Source organism: Pseudophryne corroboree, chromosome 2, assembly GCF_028390025.1.
Source record: "Pseudophryne corroboree isolate aPseCor3 chromosome 2, aPseCor3.hap2, whole genome shotgun sequence".
NCBI classification, from domain to species: Eukaryota; Metazoa; Chordata; class Amphibia; order Anura; family Myobatrachidae; genus Pseudophryne; species Pseudophryne corroboree.
Window position 1 is genome coordinate 168,672,688 of NC_086445.1, and position 20,308 is coordinate 168,692,995.

At 46.1% G+C, this 20,308-nt stretch overlaps 1 protein-coding gene across 1 annotated transcript in view; it reads right to left on the reverse strand.

Moving 5' to 3' along the window:
* LOC135005972 (uncharacterized) overlaps positions 1 to 20,308 on the reverse strand; it is a 242,614-nt gene that overhangs the window by 95,701 nt on the left and 126,605 nt on the right. Inside the window, exons 4-7 of the mRNA XM_063951981.1 lie at positions 11,314 to 11,447; positions 10,626 to 10,672; positions 785 to 976; positions 495 to 698 (exon numbers count right to left, since the gene is read on the reverse strand). Of these exons, the coding sequence (XP_063808051.1) occupies positions 495 to 698; positions 785 to 976; positions 10,626 to 10,672; positions 11,314 to 11,447 (577 nt within the window). The remainder of the gene's footprint in view (positions 1 to 494; positions 699 to 784; positions 977 to 10,625; positions 10,673 to 11,313; positions 11,448 to 20,308) is intronic.

Sequence of the window (20,308 nt, forward strand, 5' to 3'; positions counted from 1 at the left end):
TGCACTGTGTGATATACTGCATAACATCGCAATACAGAATTGGTTATCTTTAGAGGATGAGGATGATGTTTTTGTATTGGAAGAAATACAGGCTGACCCTGATCATAGGAGTGTGAAAGGTGGCCAGATGGTCAGGGATCTGATGACAGCATTGTTAAATCTGTTTCAGTACAAGGATTCACAATGTAAGTGACTATTTATAACCCATGTAATAAACGGAGACTACACATCCACTACATGTTATTTTGTACTTTCTATTTACAGTGTTTTTGAGAAGAACCTTCAAGTTGTTAAAGTAAACTCCAAATTTAACACCCTGTACCAGAACAGGAAAGCGGAAGTACATGTTACATGCAAGATGTGTAGCACAGTCAAGAATTTGAAGACTCAGTTAAGACCGTTTTATTTCTAAACTCAAAATAGGCTTCAGTGAGGATTATTTTTGCCGTCATTAAGTATTTTCTCCGCAGTTTAAGTTGGTCTTGGGGGCTCACCTGTGCTGGATGGAACAAGGTCACGTTGTGACTGGTTCAATTGGGCAGTTACTCTTTGCAGCATAGAATCAAAAAATTGATTGTGTCTTTCCTGTGCATCTGTCATTTTCTCCAGTGCAACAGCCATTCTCTCCTGCCCAGATGCCATTTTTTCCATGCCAGCTGCCACCCTCTCCTGTCCAGAGGCCATAGTAGCTCCAAGATCTGTCAAGACAGAAACAAAAAATATAAGTCAACAATGTTAAAAAGTTTCTCTGTCTCTCTATGGAAAAAATACTAATAACATTTACCTTCCATAGCTTTAGCTTGTCTGTCCTGAATGGCCATTAGCTGCTCGTAAGCTTCAAGAGCTGCGCCTCTGTCTGCCCTCATTTCCCGCACCAGTTCGTGCTGGAGTTTTGGTGACTCTGGTGTTGGTGACTGTGAGGTTGGATTCTCTGGCGTTGGGGATTCAGGAGGCGATCTTGGCAAGTGGCTTGATACTTGGAGTTTAAAAGTGTATTTTAATTATGACAGAGTATTTTTGAGGTTTTTTTTAACACAATTCTTAAAGATATAATGTAAGAAGTAATCAAACAATACATACAGCACAAAATTTAGAGCCTTTTTGTATTATGTGTCACAGAACAGAGGGGCTGTCCTTAGTTGCTGGTGGTAAAAGAGGATGATGAGGACATGGACAGCCCTCAACCCTTGGATTAATAACCTGCTGAGGTCATGGAGGAGGAGCCACCACTGTTTTTCCCCAGGAGCCCCTTTGATGTCCACTGAAACAAATTGTCATGAAGACATTTATAAAACAATTTATCAGTACAATACAAAATGCTTTACACTTCCCTATTATTAGGACATGTGTAAAAAAAAGTATTCTCCCACATGTTGGGTACCCAACACATTAAAATACTTACATTAAAACATATAGGAATGTTGAGAAATGTGTGACAGCATCCTTGGATGCCCTGACACAGTGACATACAGATGTGTCCTCATACTCCTATCCTCTGTGCTCCATATGGCGCAAGACTCAATGAGCTATTCCCATACTGTGGACTTTCTCCTCAATTGTATTACTTTTTCCTCAATTTTTCCATCCAGATAAATGACAATTTCGCAATTTTTCCCGACGTTTTGCCCATATGTTCTTATAGGCTATCCAATTTGGTCGCCTGTAAAAAAAAATATTGACTCCCGAAAACACAGAGGTTCAGTGAAATGTTTATTAGGGATTTGCATGGCTAATTGTCTCTCTGGGGCTTATCTGGGATTTGCATCAGGCAGGCGAAACCAAATCCCCGGAAATAGCCCCATTTTCACCCAAAAATGAGGCCGTTTCTACCGAAAATACACAGGTTTCACCGAACCTGTTTGTTTTTGGTAGAAACAGCCATTGAAATTTAAAATATAACAACAGACATTGAAACTCTGGTAAGCAATAACATTGATACTAGTGGTATATTTACTCAAAGTCAATTTGATTGATTTCAAATGGATCTTAATCGATGTTGGGCTTCCAGGGCTAAAACACAATCGTTTACTAACATGATTTTGTTATATTAATTTTTAAATGTTAGTAAATGTGTGTTTTAGCCCTGGAAGTTCAACATTGTTTACATTTGATTTTAATGTAACTGAAATTGTTGGAAACCGATTACAATCGATGTTTAGTAAATATACCCTGCATCTATAATAGAAAAGGTAGAAAATTATATACAGGTTGAGTATCCCTTATCCAAAATGCTTGGGACCAGAGGTATTTTGGATATCGGATTTGTCCGTATTTTGGAATAATTGCATACCATAATGAGATATCATGGTGATGGGACCTAAATCTAAGCACATAATGAATTTATGTTTCATATTTTTTATAACTTTATGTATTAAACAAAGTGTGTGTACATTCACACAATTCATTTATGTTTCATATACACCTTATACACACAGCCTGAAGGTCATTTAAAACAATCTTTTTTATAACTTTGTGTATTAAATAGAGATGAGCGCCTGAAATTTTTCGGGTTTTGTGTTTTGGTTTTGTGTTCGGTTCCGCGGCCGTGTTTTGGGTTCGACCGCGTTTTGGCAAAACCTCACCGAATTTTTTTTGTCGGATTCGGGTGTGTTTTGGATTCGGGTGTTTTTTTCAAAAAACCCTAAAAAACAGCTTAAATCATAGAATTTGGGGGTCATTTTGATCCCATATTATTATTAACCTCAAAAACCATAATTTCCACTCATTTTCAGTCTATTCTGAATACCTCACACCTCACAATATTATTTTTAGTCCTAAAATTTGCACCGAGGTCGCTGGATCACTAAGCTAAGCGACCCCAGTGGCCGACACAAACACCTGGCCCATCTAGGAGTGGCACTGCAGTGTCACGCAGGATGTCCCTTCCAAAAAACCCTCCCCAAACAGCACATGACGCAAAGAAAAAAAGAGGCGCAATGAGGTAGCTGACTGTGTGAGTAAGATAAGCGACCCTAGTGGCCGACACAAACACCGGGCCCATTTAGGAGTGGCACTGCAGTGTCACGCAGGATGTCCCTTCCAAAAAACCCTCCCCAAACAGCACATGACGCAAAGAAAAAAAGAGGCGCAATGAGGTAGCTGACTGTGTGAGTAAGATAAGCGACCCTAGTGGCCGACACAAACACCGGGCCCATTTAGGAGTGGCACTGCAGTGTCACGCAGGATGTCCCTTCCAAAAAACCCTCCCCAAACAGCACATGACGCAAAGAAAAAAAGAGGCGCAATGAGGTAGCTGACTGTGTGAGTAAGATAAGCGACCCTAGTGGCCGACACAAACACCGGGCCCATTTAGGAGTGGCACTGCAGTGTCACGCAGGATGTCCCTTCCAAAAAACCCTCCCCAATCAGCACATGACGCAAAGAAAAAAAGAGGCGCAATGAGGTAGCTGTGTGAGTAAGATTAGCGACCCTAGTGGCCGACACAAACACCGGGCCCATTTAGGAGTGGCACTGCAGTGTCACGCAGGATGTCCCTTCCAAAAAACCCTCCCCAATCAGCACATGACGCAAAGAAAAAAAGAGGCGCAATGAGGTAGCTGTGTGAGTAAGATTAGCGACCCTAGTGGCCGACACAAACACCGGGCCCATTTAGGAGTGGCACTGCAGTGTCACGCAGGATGTCCCTTCCAAAAAACCCTCCCCAATCAGCACATGACGCAAAGAAAAAAAGAGGCGCAATGAGGTAGCTGACTGTGTGAGTAAGATAAGCGACCCTAGTGGCCGACACAAACACCGGGCCCATTTAGGAGTGGCACTGCAGTGTCACGCAGGATGTCCCTTCCAAAAAACCCTCCCCAAACAGCACATGACGCAAAGAAAAAAAGAGGCGCAATGAGGTAGCTGACTGTGTGAGTAAGATAAGCGACCCTAGTGGCCGACACAAACACCGGGCCCATTTAGGAGTGGCACTGCAGTGTCACGCAGGATGTCCCTTCCAAAAAACCCTCCCCAAACAGCACATGACGCAAAGAAAAAAAGAGGCGCAATGAGGTAGCTGACTGTGTGAGTAAGATAAGCGACCCTAGTGGCCGACACAAACACCAGGCCCATTTAGGAGTGGCACTGCAGTGTCACGCAGGATGTCCCTTCCAAAAAACCCTCCCCAATCAGCACATGACACAAAGAAAAAAAGAGGCGCAATGAGGTAGCTGTGTGAGTAAGATTAGCGACCCTAGTGGCCGACACAAACACCGGGCCCATTTAGGAGTGGCACTGCAGTGTCACGCAGGATGTCCCTTCCAAAAAACCCTCCCCAATCAGCACATGACGCAAAGAAAAAAAGAGGCGCAATGAGGTAGCTGTGTGAGTAAGATTAGCGACCCTAGTGGCCGACACAAACACCGGGCCCATTTAGGAGTGGCACTGCAGTGTCACGCAGGATGTCCCTTCCAAAAAACCCTCCCCAATCAGCACATGACGCAAAGAAAAAAAGAGGCGCAATGAGGTAGCTGTGTGAGTAAGATTAGCGACCCTAGTGGCCGACACAAACACCGGGCCCATTTAGGAGTGGCACTGCAGTGTCACGCAGGATGTCCCTTCCAAAAAACCCTCCCCAATCAGCACATGACGCAAAGAAAAAAAGAGGCGCAATGAGGTAGCTGTGTGAGTAAGATTAGCGACCCTAGTGGCCGACACAAACACCGGGCCCATTTAGGAGTGGCACTGCAGTGTCACGCAGGATGTCCCTTCCAAAAAACCCTCCCCAAACAGCACATGACGCAAAGAAAAATAAAAGAAAAAAGAGGTGCAAGATGGAATTGTCCTTGGGCCCTCCCACCCACCCTTATGTTGTATAAACAGGACATGCACACTTTAACCAACCCATCATTTCAGTGACAGGGTCTGCCACACGACTGTGACTGAAATGACGGGATGGTTTGGACCCCCACCAAAAAAGAAGCAATTAATCTCTCCTTGCACAAACTGGCTCTACAGAGGCAAGATGTCCACCTCATCATCATCCTCCGATATATCACCGTGTACATCCCCCTCCTCACAGATTATCAATTCGTCCCCACTGGAATCCACCATCTCAGCTCCCTGTGTACTTTGTGGAGGCAATTGCTGCTGGTCAATGTCTCCGCGGAGGAATTGATTATAATTCATTTTAATGAACATCATCTTCTCCACATTTTCTGGATGTAACCTCGTACGCCGATTGCTGACAAGGTGAGCGGCGGCACTAAACACTCTTTCGGAGTACACACTTGTGGGAGGGCAACTTAGGTAGAATAAAGCCAGTTTGTGCAAGGGCCTCCAAATTGCCTCTTTTTCCTGCCAGTATAAGTACGGACTGTGTGACGTGCCTACTTGGATGCGGTCACTCATATAATCCTCCACCATTCTTTCAATGGGGAGAGAATCATATGCAGTGCCAGTAGACGACATGTCCGTATCCGTAAACGTTGTCAGGTCCTTCAGTCCGGACCAGATGTCAGCATCAGCAGTCGCTCCAGACTGCCCTGCATCACCGCCAGCGGGTGGGCTCGGAATTCTGAGCCTTTTCCTCGCACCCCCAGTTGCGGGAGAATGTGAAGGAGGAGATGTTGACAGGTCGCGTTCCGCTTGACTTGACAATTTTCTCACCAGCAGGTCTTTCAACCCCAGCAGACTTGTGTCTGCCGGAAAGAGAGATCCAAGGTAGGCTTTAAATCTAGGATCGAGCACGGTGGCCAAAATGTAGTGCTCTGATTTCAACAGATTGACCACCCGTGAATCCTTGTTAAGCGAATTAAGGGCTCCATCCACAAGTCCCACATGCCTAGCGGAATCGCTCCGTGTTAGCTCCTCCTTCAATGTCTCCAGCTTCTTCTGCAAAAGCCTGATGAGGGGAATGACCTGACTCAGGCTGGCAGTGTCTGAACTGACTTCACGTGTGGCAAGTTCAAAGGGCATCAGAACCTTGCACAACGTTGAAATCATTCTCCACAGCGCTTGAGACAGGTGCATTCCACCTCCTATATCGTGCTCAATTGTATAGGCTTGAATGGCCTTTTGCTGCTCCTCCAACCTCTGAAGCATATAGAGGGTTGAATTCCACCTCGTTACCACTTCTTGCTTCAGATGATGGCAGGGCAGGTTCAGTAGTTTTTGGTGGTGCTCCAGTCTTCTGTACGTGGTGCCTGTACGCCGAAAGTGTCCCGCAATTCTTCTGGCCACCGACAGCATCTCTTGCACGCCCCTGTCGTTTTTTAAATAATTCTGCACCACCAAATTCAAGGTATGTGCAAAACATGGGACGTGCTGGAATTTGCCCATATTTAATGCACACACAATATTGCTGGCGTTGTCCGATGCCACAAATCCACAGGAGAGTCCAATTGGGGTAAGCCATTCCGCGATGATCTTCCTCAGTTGCCGTAAGAGGTTTTCAGCTGTGTGCGTATTCTGGAAAGCGGTGATACAAAGCGTAGCCTGCCTAGGAAAGAGTTGGCGTTTGCGAGATGCTGCTACTGGTGCCGCCGCTGCTGTTCTTGCGGCGGGAGTCCATACATCTACCCAGTGGGCTGTCACAGTCATATAGTCCTGACCCTGCCCTGCTCCACTTGTCCACATGTCCGTGGTTAAGTGGACATTGGGTCCAGCTGCATTTTTTAGGACACTGGTGAGTCTTTTTCTGAGGTCCGTGTACATTTTCGGTATCGCCTGCCTAGAGAAGTGGAACCTAGATGGTATTTGGTAACGGGGGCACACTGCCTCAATAAATTGTCTAGTTCCCTGTGAACTAACGGCGGATACCGGACGCACGTCTAACACCAACATAGTTGTCAAGGCCTCAGTTATCCGCTTTGCAGCAGGATGACTGCTGTGATATTTCATCTTCCTCGCAAAGGACTGTTGAACAGTCAATTGCTTACTGGAAGTAGTACAAATGGGCTTACGACTTCCCCTCTGGGATGACCATCGACTCCCAGCAGCAACAACAGCAGCGCCAGCAGCAGTAGGCGTTACACGCAAGGATGCATCGGAGGAATCCCAGGCAGGAGAGGACTCGTCAGAATTGCCAGTGACATGGCCTGCAGGACTATTGGCATTCCTGGGGAAGGAGGAAATTGACACTGAGGGAGTTGGTGGGGTGGTTTGCGTGAGCTTGGTTACAAGAGGAAGGGATTTACTGGTCAGTGGACTGCTTCCGCTGTCACCCAAAGTTTTTGAACTTGTCACTGACTTATTATGAATGCGCTGCAGGTGACGTATAAGGGAGGATGTTCCGAGGTGGTTAACGTCCTTACCCCTACTTATTACAGCTTGACAAAGGGAACACACGGCTTGACACCTGTTGTCCGCATTTCTGTTGAAATAGTTCCACACCGAAGAGCTGATTTTTTTGGTATTTTCACCAGGCATGTCAATGGCCATATTCCTCCCACGGACAACAGGTGTCTCCCCGGGTGCCTGACTTAAACAAACCACCTCACCATCAGAATCCTCCTGGTCAATTTCCTCCCCAGCGCCAGCAACACCCATATCCTCCTCATCCTGGTGTACTTCAACACTGACATCTTCAATCTGACTATCAGGAACTGGACTGCGGGTGCTCCTTCCAGCACTTGCAGGGGGCGTGCAAATGGTGGAAGGCGCATGCTCTTCACGTCCAGAGTTGGGAAGGTCAGGCATCGCAACCGACACAATTGGACTCTCCTTGTGGATTTGGGATTTCGAAGAACGCACAGTTCTTTGCGGTGCTTTTGCCAGCTTGAGTCTTTTCAGTTTTCTAGCGAGAGGCTGAGTGCTTCCATCCTCATGTGAAGCTGAACCACTAGCCATGAACATAGGCCAGGGCCTCAGCCGTTCCTTGCCACTCCGTGTGGTAAATGGCATATTGGCAAGTTTACGCTTCTCCTCCGACAATTTTATTTTAGGTTTTGGAGTCCTTTTTTTACTGATATTTGGTGTTTTGGATTTGACATGCTCTGTACTATGACATTGGGCATCGGCCTTGGCAGACGACGTTGCTGGCATTTCATCGTCTCGGCCATGACTAGTGGCAGCAGCTTCAGCACGAGGTGGAAGTGGATCTTGATCTTTCCCTAATTTTGGAACCTCAACATTTTTGTTCTCCATATTTTAATAGGCACAACTAAAAGGCACCTCAGGTAAACAATGGAGATGGATGGATACTAGTATACAATTATGGACGGACTGCCGAGTGCCGACACAGAGGTAGCCACAGCCGTGAACTACCGTACTGTACTGTGTCTGCTGCTAATATAGACTGGTTGATAAAGAGATGTCGTAGTATGTACGTATAAAGAAGAAAGAAAAAAAAACCACGGTTAGGTGGTATACAATTATGGACGGACTGCCGAGTGCCGACACAGAGGTAGCCACAGCCGTGAACTACCGTACTGTACTGTGTCTGCTGCTAATATAGACTGGTTAATAAAGAGATGTCGTAGTATGTATGTATAAAGAAGAAAGAAAAAAAAACCACGGTTAGGTGGTATACAATTATGGATGGACTGCCGAGTGCCGACACAGAGGTAGCCACAGCCGTGAACTACCGTACTGTACTGTGTCTGCTGCTAATATAGACTGGTTGATAAAGAGATGTCGTAGTATGTACGTATAAAGAAGAAAGAAAAAAAAACCACGGTTAGGTGGTATACAATTATGGACGGACTGCCGAGTGCCGACACAGAGGTAGCCACAGCCGTGAACTACCGTACTGTACTGTGTCTGCTGCTAATATAGACTGGTTGATAAAGAGATGTCGTAGTATGTACGTATAAAGAAGAAAGAAAAAAAAACCACGGTTAGGTGGTATACAATTATGGACGGACTGCCGAGTGCCGACACAGAGGTAGCCACAGCCGTGAACTACCGTACTGTACTGTGTCTGCTGCTAATATAGACTGGTTGATAAAGAGATGTCGTAGTATGTACGTATAAAGAAGAAAGAAAAAAAAACCACGGTTAGGTGGTATACAATTATGGACGGACTGCCGAGTGCCGACACAGAGGTAGCCACAGCCGTGAACTACCGTACTGTACTGTGTCTGCTGCTAATATAGACTGGTTGATAAAGAGATGTCGTAGTATGTATGTATAAAGAAGAAAGAAAAAAAAACCACGGTTAGGTGGTATACAATTATGGACGGGCTGCCGAGTGCCGACACAGAGGTAGCCACAGCCGTGAACTACCGTACTGTACTGTGTCTGCTGCTAATATAGACTGGTTGATAAAGAGATGTCGTAGTATGTATGTATAAAGAAGAAAGAAAAAAAAACCACGGTTAGGTGGTATACAATTATGGACGGACTGCCGAGTGCCGACACAGAGGTAGCTACAGCCGTGAACTACCGTACTGTGTCTGCTGCGACTGGATGATAAATAATGATATAAAAAAATATATATATATATCACTACTGCAGACGGACAGGTATATATATTATATAATGACGGACCTGCTGGACACTGTCTGTCAGCAGAATGAGTTTTTTATAGAATATAAAAAAAAAACACCACACAAGTGAAGTCACACGACGAGTGTTTAACTTTTTCAGGCAATCACAATATAGTATACTACTAACTATACTGGTGGTCAGTGTGGTCAGGTCACTGGTCAGTCACACTGGCAGTGGCACTCCTGCAGCAAAAGTGTGCACTGTTTAATTTTAATATAATATGTACTCCTGGCTCCTGCTATAACCTATAACTGGCACTGCAGTGCTCCCCAGTCTCCCCCACAATTATAAGCTGTGTGAGCTGAGCACAGTCAGATATATAATATATACATAGATGATGCAGCACACTGGGCTGAGCAGTGCACACAGATATGGTATGTGACTGTCTTGTACTCCTGGCTCCTGCTATAACCTATAACTGGCACTGCAGTGCTCCCCAGTCTCCCCCACAATTATAAGCTGTGTGAGCTGAGCACAGTCAGATATATAATATATACATAGATGATGCAGCACACTGGGCTGAGCAGTGCACACAGATATGGTATGTGACTGAGTCACTGTGTGTATCGTTTTTTTCAGGCAGAGAACGGATATATTAAATAAAACTGCACTGTCTGGTGGTCACTGTGGTCAGTCACTAGTAAACTCTGCACTCTCTTCTACAGTACTCCTAAGCTCCAGTAAATCAGGTCAATCTCTCTCTCTCTCTCTCTCCTAATCTAAATCACTGTACTCCCTAACAGCTGCTCCCCGTCCCCAATCCTCCCCACAATTATAACTAAGTCACTCAGTCTTTACTCTTTTCTACTATAACGGAGAGGACGCCAGCCACGTCCTCTCCCTATCAATCTCAATGCACGTGTGAAAATGGCGGCGACGCGCGGCTCCTTATATAGAATCCGAGTCTCGCGAGAATCCGACAGCGTCATGATGACGTTCGGGCGCGCTCGGGTTAACCGAGCAAGGCGGGAAGATCCGAGTCGCTCGGACCCGTGAAAAAAAACATGAAGTTCGTGCGGGTTCGGATTCAGAGAAACCGAACCCGCTCATCTCTAGTATTAAACAAAGTTTGTGTACATTGAGTCATCAAAAAACAAAGGTTTCACTATCTCACTCTCACTCAAAAAAGTCCGTATTTCGGAATATTTGGATATGGGATACTCAACCTGTATATCCAATCTGTCCACAAAACTTACTGTTTGTAGTATTCTCTTCAGTATCTTTATGTTCTGAGCAAAATGCACTGTAATAAACAGGAACTTGTTAATTGTAGGTGGAGAGAGGGAAACCCAGCAGCACTGGAACATGTATAACAACAATCTGGGGGCGGGGCTGGGATGACTCATGTACAAATTAGTAGTAATAGATATTTCAAATATTTAAAATAACTGAAGTCAGCCAAAGCACAACTTAAATATCTCCGCATTGTACTCACCTCTACTTTGTACTTTGTAAACTAGAGGACACTTTAAAGAACTTGCAAGGAATAAAGATAGCATGTCTGCGACATTCCCGCGTGCCAGATTTTTTTGCGCTCCCTTCAGGCCACCTCCCAGACACTGCCCAGTAACGCCCATTGCTTTGCCTTCCCAGTTCTATTACAAACTCTCTCATGCCCAACAGCGCATTTGTGCATATCCTCAGGGTAACCATGCACCAAAGAGGAGTAGCATATAATCGCTTAACTGCGCAAACATCGTTATTGTGTGTGGTTTGCGTCCATCTTTGAATCAGGCCTCGTGTGTACAGCGCTTTGCCCTGAATGACAGAGGCGTCAGTCTGACATTTACTGTATATGCAGTACATGCACCTCTCAGTGGGACCCCAGCCATATTTGGAATAGCCTGTATAAATAAGTGGGTAAATGCCAAAAATAATACTTACATATAGATTTCTTTTTCGGGATCACAAACGTATTTACCATTGGCTTTTTTTACGCATAGATAATGATATGTCCTCCTGCATGTTTCGTTATTACAGCCAACAGATGCACCTTTAGCTTTACAATAAAAACATCTCTGCCAATGAAAAAAAAATAATTATAGTCAGAATTTATCATACAAGAATAAAAAATAAACATTAATTAAGACACATTCAAATCCCTCAATACTGAGACCTGTTATCCAAGAGGACATCCAAGCCACTTACATTTATCTCCGAGTGGCATGTTGCCCCAGTTTTGAGGTATTCTTTATAATTTATCTAAAAGAATTATGATGAAATCTATTTAAAGAAAGACCTTTCTGTACATTCTCCGATAGTATGTGCTGCGAACAGCCTATTTGATGCACCATCATTAGTCTTTAATTTCCTTATATGACCTCCTACACAGGGGCATTTTAAGAGAGGAGGGGGCCCATGGGCAGAGTCCGGGTGGGCCCCCTCCTCTCCACAGAACCATAGGCTCCGGCAGGGGCAAACGCATGATTGGGGGGAGTTTCCAAATGCAATCCACAATATCCCACTCTGTGGAACTTTGGAGCAACTGCAGGAGTCTGGGGAGTGGTAGAAGAACCTAGGGGCAGATGTATTAAGCCTGGAGAAGTGATAAAGCAATGATAAGTGCAAGGTGATAACGCACCAGCCAATCAGCTCCAATATGTAAATTGACAGTTAGGAGCTGATGGGCTGGTGCATTATCACCTTGCCCTTATCACTGCTTTATCACTTCTCAGGCTTAATACATCTGCCCCCTAGTACCAACCCTTGATGTTAATGTACACATTGGTCATTTTATACACTGGATAGTGTATGGAATACAGTATTAATATTTAACACTATAGATGGTATATAGCGGTGGTTCTCAAACTGTGTGCCGTGGCACACTGGGGTGCCTTGGGACACTTGCAGGGGTGGCTTGAATTAGTGGTCCAGGACCAATTAAATTGTTTATGGTCAATGTAATAGTCAAAACCAGTGCTGGTGGCTGTCAATCATAAAAGATGTGGACAAACAGAAGCAAATCTTTTCCCTCACCATACAATTGAAACTAAGGATGATAAATAAACAATTTAGTTCATGTAATGTTTTTTTTAAATTTCTCAATAAGAAACTTTTAGCCTAGGGGTGCCGTGAAAAAAATTCTGATACTCTAGGAGTGCTGTGATTCTAAAAAAGTTTGGGAACCACTGGTATATAGTATAGGCTGTGTAAAACATTTAACAAATAGGGGTCTATTCAATGTCGGTCAGATCCTTTCCGACAGAGAGGATCCGACAGTTCAGTATTCAATTTGCGTTCAATTCCGACAGGTTTTTGCCCGTTTTCAATAATGCCGATCCAATTTTCTTTAAAGTCGGATTGACATTGTTGAAAACGGGCAAAAAAAACTGTCAGAATCGCCCTCAAATCCGACAAAATTTGTGGATCCGCGGCTAATCCGCCGATCCACATGTTTTTCGACAAGTCGGATTTTTAATAGTTGGAAAAACGTCACTATAATTGAATAGGTCGAATCCAAACTCGACCTAAAAAAGTCGAAAGTCGGAAAGTGCCATTTTCTGGACTTTTTAAAAAATCCAGCAGTAATTGAATGGACCCCATAGAAATAAATAAGTGGTCCGGAAAAGTTACACATCCCATAATAAATAAATATATACATAAATAAATAAATAAATAAATATACAAACATAGCAGAACCACTATGAGACAGATCTGCACTTTGTAGCACATTCTTCCACCTAATGGTAAGGCACCCATCTCGTCTTCCTAGCAGCTACTCTTTGGTCCAGTGCACTGATTGAGGGTTCAGCTCTACATACAGGAAACTTGGTAGAAGTTGCTACCATTGGGAATGTGCAGCAGCTCTGCGCTGTGCCTTAAACTGCATATTGTGGCAGCAGTTCTAGTAATCATATTATATACTACTGCTACATATATGCCGGGGGCGGGCTACGGGTAGGCGCTAGTATTTTTGTAAAGTATGCACTCCTGCTTCAGCATGAGTGCAGGGACCGAGAGGTGCAGTGAGTAATGATCGTTTTGCGGCTGTGCTGTCCGTCTATGGGGAGGATGATTTTGCTTGGTGTCTACGCTGTCTGGAGGTGGGGTAAGGGGATGCTGCTGGGGGGGAGGATGATTTTGCTTGGTGCATGCGCTGTCTGGAAGGGTGGAGGGGGGTCGATCTTGGTGCCTGTGCTGCATATGGGGTGGGGGTGGGGACAGTGGTGCATGCAGATGGGTGGTCTTCTGTATGCCGGCGGTCGGGCTCCCGGCGCTCAGTATACCGGCGCTGGGAGCCCGACAGCCGGCATACCGACACTTATTTTCCCTCGTGGGGGTCCACGACCCCCATAGAAGGAGAATAAAATAGTGTGGCGCGCGTAGCGCGCCACCGTGCCCGTAGCGTGGCGAGCGCAGCGAGCCCGCAAGGGGCTCATTTGCGCTCGCCACGCTGTCGGTAAGCCGGCGGTCGGGCTCCCGGCGCCGGTATGCTGGTCGCCGGGAGCCCGACCGCCGGCCAGTCGTAGTGAACCCCATGCAGATGGACCACAATTTTCTTTTTCTTTTTTTGAATGGGGATTGGTTTATCCCCATCCACCAGTGACAGCCACTGCGCCACCGCGACCCCCCAATCGAAGTTGCTGCACGCAGCACAGCAGCTGATTAGAGAGAATACGCTCACCCAGCATTTACAGTAGATCAGCGACCTGCTGGATCGTGTCCGGTGGACAATCATTGTCTAGCGGCATCTTGATGGATTTACTTGAAGTATGGCGACCCTATGGATAGGAGACAGCGGATGATCAGATCCAAACTGCGCATGCACCGCACTGGTGCATCGCACGGCTGAAACGGGCATCGGCGCCCTGCAACGGGATTATGCAGAGGATCCAGCCGCACGGGCGTTCGCAAGGTGATTGAGAGGAAGAGGCCATTTGTGGGTGGCAACTGGCCATTTTCAGGGAGAGTCCAGATAAACGCTGGCGGACTCAGGTGTTTTTTAAGGGAGGGTGTCTGACGTCAGCTCCGGCCCCGATCATCAGGATTCTATCGCACAGGAAGAGTAAAAAATCAGTTGTGCAGCTCTGCTACACATGCGATCGCACACTTGCACGGCAAAAATACACTCGCCATGTAGGCAGCAACTATCTAACCACAGGACTGCAAAAATCGCTGCCTAGCAATCAGATCTGAATGACCCCCTATGTCAGCCTCCCATCAGAGGCGGAACTACCGCCAGTGCAACCAGTGCGTTGCACTGGGGCCCGCCTCTGTCCAGGGGCCCAAAGCATGTAATGAGTCAAAACTAACTCATTACATGCTGCTGTGTGCTGCGGGCAACCGCTGCCCGCAGCACACAGCCACCCGGAGAGGAGAGGAGCGCACTGCAGCGGCCACGGAGGTGAAGGAGGAGGAGGGAGGTGGAGGAGGGAGCCGCAGCAGCGCTTTGTTACTGGTGGAGGAGCTGCTGCTGCTGCCTTTCTGCTTCACTATAGGCTGTCTTCCGAGAACAGCCTATAGTGAAGCAGAGGGGTAGCAGCAGCAGCGCATCCACCAATAACACAGCGCTGCTGCGGCTCCCTCCTCCACCTCCCTCCTTCTTTCCTGCCCGGGAATCGTCAGAAGCTGCACCGAGGAGCCTGAGCCAGCGGAGAGGGTATAATTCTTCTTTTTCTTTCTTTCTTTCTTTCTTTCTTGGGACTGTCTGCCGTAATGTGTAAAAATGGGGAATCTGCCTGCCACAATGTGTAAAAATGGGGAATCTGCCTGCCGCAATGTGTAAAAATGGGGAATCTGCCTGCCGCAATGTGTAAAAAGAGGGAATCTGCCTGCCGCAATGTGTAAAAAGGGGGAATCTGCTTGCCGCAATGTGTAAAAAGGGGAATCTGCCTGCCGCAATGTGTAAAAAGGGGGAATCTGCCTGATGTAATGTGTAAAAAGGGGGAATCTTTGCCGTAATGTGTAAAAAGGGGGAATCTTTGCCGCAATGTGTAAAAAGGGGGAATCTGCCTGACGTGATGTGTAAAAAGGGGGAATCTGCCTGCCGTAATGTGTAACAAGGGGGACTCTGTCTGCCGTAATGTGTAACAAGGGCACACTGTCTGCCGTAATGTGTAAAAAGGGGACGCTGTCTGCCGTTATGTGTAAAAAGGGCACGCTGTCTGCCGTTATGTGTAAAAAGTGTACGCTGTCTGCTGCTATGTGTAACAAGGGCACGCTGTCTGCCGTTATGTGTAAAAAGGGGATGCTGTCTGCCGTTATGTGTAAAAAGTGCACGCTGTCTGCCGTAATATGTAAAAAGGGGGACGCTGTCTGCCGTAATGTGTAAAAAGGGGACGCTGTCTGCCGTAATGTGTAAAAAGAGGAATCTGTCCGCCGTAAGGTGTAAAAGGGTCTCTACCTGGTGTAGTGGTGCTACTGTGCGGCGTAATTTGAATAATGGAGACGACTGTGCACCGTTTTATGAATTGGTATTATTTTGTGGCCACACCCCTTCCCCACGAAGCCACGCCACTATGTATTTTTGCACTGCCCCTGTTTTGCATGCAGGGGTGGGGCTCCGATGCCGTTTCTTGCACACAGTGCTAAAATGACTAGTTACGGCACTGTTGCTAGGTATCCATTTCTCTGGCCCTGAGCAGGTCCCCCTCACCAGATCCTCTCCGGGGGGGAGGGGGTGGACTTGGATGGGATGGGGGGGCAAAGCATTTTGTCCCACCTGGGCCCACCGCTCGCTAGTTCCGCCACTGCCTCCTATGTAAATTAAGAGGGTCTAGCAAGTCCGGAAGCAGTGTAGCATTAAGGCTAACATAAATAGGAATTTGAACCCTACAGCCCAAACATAGATTTAACTGGGGATGGTGACAGCAGAGGAGATGAACTACCAAATTGGAGCTGTACAGCATGTCTAAATTGTAAGTTCCTGAAAAAGGCTATGTTGGGAAAAGCAAATTCACCTTGCAGCTAAAGAAATGATTTCAGAAAACCCTCACTAGACAATTGGCCCAAGGAGTAGGCTCCTTTCATAATCTAGACCACAGGATCTCAAACTCGGTCCTCAGGACCCCACACAGTGCATGTTTTGCAGGTCTCCTCACAGAATCACAAGTGAACCTGTGGACCTTTTAAAATGTGTCTGTGAGTAATTAATACACCTGTGCACTTGCTGGGTTACCTGCAAAACATGCACTGTGTGGGGTCCTGAGGACCGAGTTTGAGAACCCCTGATCTAGACATTATCAGTGGAGAGTTTAAAAAGTTCAGGATAGGAACTGTTATCTTCAAAGTATGAGCGTAGTGCTAGACCAGAAAGGCCTGTCGTAGCAAAGGTGGGAGGCCAAATACAGAAAGACCAGAGAGTAGAACTTGCAGAGTAGAAAATTAAGGCCTCACCCACTCGACTAGAAACCCAAGTTAGGTATGACTGCCAGCAGCAGAGACCCAACTTGACAGGTGGATCAATTAAGAAGCTATATAATGCATCTGGAGATTAGGGAGTCCAAGGACACCCCAAGCCCTAGACCTATACAAAGTTCTACAGGAGCCGAATTGTCACCCATGTATAAGGAGGAAAAAATGCTTACTCAAAAAAAACTTTTTGGGGTATATACAGCAGATAGGGGATTGTTGAAGAAGATTCAAATATATGGGTTCAATCAACATTTTAAAGAAATCAATAATCCCCATGACAGTAGGGGGCAATCTCTTCAATGTATGAACACTCACTTTAAAATTAGAGGTAGTGGGATCTATATTTTTGGGATACATAACCTGTTTGAGGTGTGATCCAAACTTCCAGGTACTTAAACCGCAAGATCCACTGTAGTGAGCAACGAGATTGATTATTAATAAGGAGACAACCAGAGATGGGAAATATATTTATCCCAGTTAATAAGCAATCCCAAGAAACCCCCAAAAGTGTTTACGATCTGTATTACCGTATATAAGGATGCAGTTGCATCATATACAAATAAGAGCATATCATCTGCATATAGGGCTATAACATCCTCAACCGCCCAGGCCCGAATGCCACGTATATTAGGAGCTGTGTGCAGGAGCTTAATAGCAATCACAAATAGGGCCTGGGAGAGAAGACAACCTTGAGGAGTCCCTCCATTAATCGAGACACTGCCAGGGTAGAATACAACAGCTGAATCAAGCAAATTTATGTAGGACCTCCCATAGGCAGCACCATTCAACTGAATCGAAGGCCTTCACAGAATCCAGAGACACCACCATGGCCCCCGACCCTACTATATCACTCTTCTACAAATGCTAAAATACCCTGCAAAGATTTTGAAACATAGACTTACCCGGCATAAACCCCATCTGATGTGGGTGAATAATGGAGCTGATTACAGAATTCAAATGTGTTGCAAGAAGTTTAGAGAAAATTTTAACATCAGTGGATATGGGTCGATAAGATTCAGGGAGAGTGGGATCCTTACCTGACTTAGCTAAAACTATAATAATGGCCTCAGACATAGAAGGGGGAATGGAGCTCCACTCATGCAACGAATTAAAAAGATCCAGAATATTCAGAGTAAAAAATCCCTTCAACTTTTTATACACCTCTACAGGAATCTCATCACAAACAGAAGTTTTAGAAGCAGGGAAGGGGGAAACAGCTGCTTCCACTTCTAGTGTGATTGGAGCTTCAAGGAAGTCAACGGCTTCCTGTGATAGATGTAAAAAAGTAACCTGTGCCAAATAATCCTGAAGTTGTAAACTGGTATAAGAAACCCTAGAGGTGTACAAATAGGATTTTAATTACCTACCGGTAAATCCTTTCTCGTAGTCCGTAGAGGATACTGGGGTCCATTTAGTACCATGGGGTATTGACGGGTCCATTGGGAGCCATTGGCACTTTAAGAGTTTAATAGTGTGAGCTGGCTCCTCCCTCTATGCCCCTCCTACCAGACTCAGTCTAGAAACTGTGCCCGAGGAGATGGACATACTTCGAGAGAAGGAAATACACAGATAGTGGTAAGATTCACACCAGCTCACACATAACAAAAAGGAAAGCCAAGCTAACCAACTTGGAACGAATCAGCAACAGCTGAACCAACAAACGTAACCAAGTAACAATGCAGGAACAGCGCCCAGCATCCTCTACAGCATTGGTGGTCAACCAGTGGCTCTTGAGCCGCATGTGGCTCTTTCTTTATTCAAATGAGGCTACCCAACACTCTGAGGGGTCTATTTATGAAGCCTTGGATGGAGATAAATCCGATGGAGATAAAGCCAATCAGCTCCTGTCATTTTTCAAACACAGCCTGTGACATGGAAGTTAGGAGCCGATTGGCTGGGACTTTATCTCCATCGGATTTATCTCCATCCAAGGCTTAGTAACTAGAACCCCAAATCTCATGACCACAACAGATTTTGAATCTGCTGCACTCCAGCCAGACATGCATCAGCACAACGGCACTGAGAATTGAGAGAGCCAGATACTAGAGGTGAGACACCCACCGGAAAACAGAGGACACATAAGGGGCTGCTGCAATGGCAAGAGTTGTGGGGGCTGTAGTGACACATAAGGGTGGGCTGGAGGGACACAAGGGTTACCTGGCTGAGTGATACAGGAGGGTCCTGGCAGGAGTGACACATGGGAGAGCTGGCTGGAGTGACACAAGAGGGTGCTGGCAGGAGTGACGCATCTGGAGCTGGCAGGAGTGATGCATCTGGAGCTGGCTGGAGTGACATAGGAGGGTGCTAGCAGGAGTGACACATGGGGGAGCTGACTGGAGTGACATAGTAGGGTGCTGGAAGTAGTGACACATGGGAGACCTGGCTGGAATAACACAGGAGGGTACTGGCAGGAGTGACTCATGGGAAGTGGACTGGAGTGACATAGGAGGGTGCTAGCAGGAGTGACACATGGGAGAGCTGGAGTGTATTATGTAAATCTGGCTTTTTCAATGTATTTTTTACTAGGAGCGTGGTGTAGCAAGCACAAGGGCACGCCCCATTTTTACATGCATGCCTTCGGCGCCATGTCGGTTCTTTGACGTATCTAACTAAATTTTTTAGCTCTTTGTCTCTGACTGGTTGGCCACCCCTGCTCTACAGACTACGAGAAAAGGATTTACCGGTAGGTAATTAAACTCCTATTTTCTCTTACGTCCTAGAAGATGCTGTGGTCCATTTAGTACCATGGGGATGTACCAGGAGGGAGAGTGCTGAGGTTCCTGCAGAACAAACTGACCAAACTTTAGGTCCACAGGGGCCAAAGTATCAAACTTGTAGAACTTAGCAAACGTGTTCGACCCTGACCAAGTAGCTGCTCGGCAAAGCTGAATAGCCAAGACACCCCAGGCAGCCTCCCAGGAAGAACCCACCTTACGTGTAGAGTAGGCCTGAACAGATTTTGGACATGCCAAACCTGCCGTAGAATAAGCATGCAGGATAGTAAGCCTGATCCAGCAAGAAAGTGTATGCTTAGAAGCAGGACATCCAATCTTTTTGGGTTCATAAAGGACAAATAGTGAGTCCGACTTCCTGTGACGAGCAGTTTGCTTCACATATATTTTCAAAGCCCTCACAACATCCACGGACTTTGTAGTAATCGAGGTGTCAGTAGCCACTGGCACCACAATAGGTTTTTTGATATGAAAGCTGATACAACCTTTGGAAGAAACTGCTGATGCGTTCTGAGTTCAGCTCTATCTTCATGGAAAATCAAGTAGGGGCTCTTGTGCGACAAGGCCCCCAATTCAGACACATGTCGAGCAGATGCCAATGCCAACAGTGTGACTGCCTTCCAAGTAAGAAACTTAACGTCCACCTTCTGTAGAGGTTCGAACCAATCCGATTGAAGGAACAGCAGCACCACATTAAGATCCCAAGGTGCTGTAGGAGGCACAAAGGGCGGTTGGATGTGCAGAACTCCCTTCAAGAATATCTGAACCTCGGGTAGAGTAGCCAATTGTTTCTG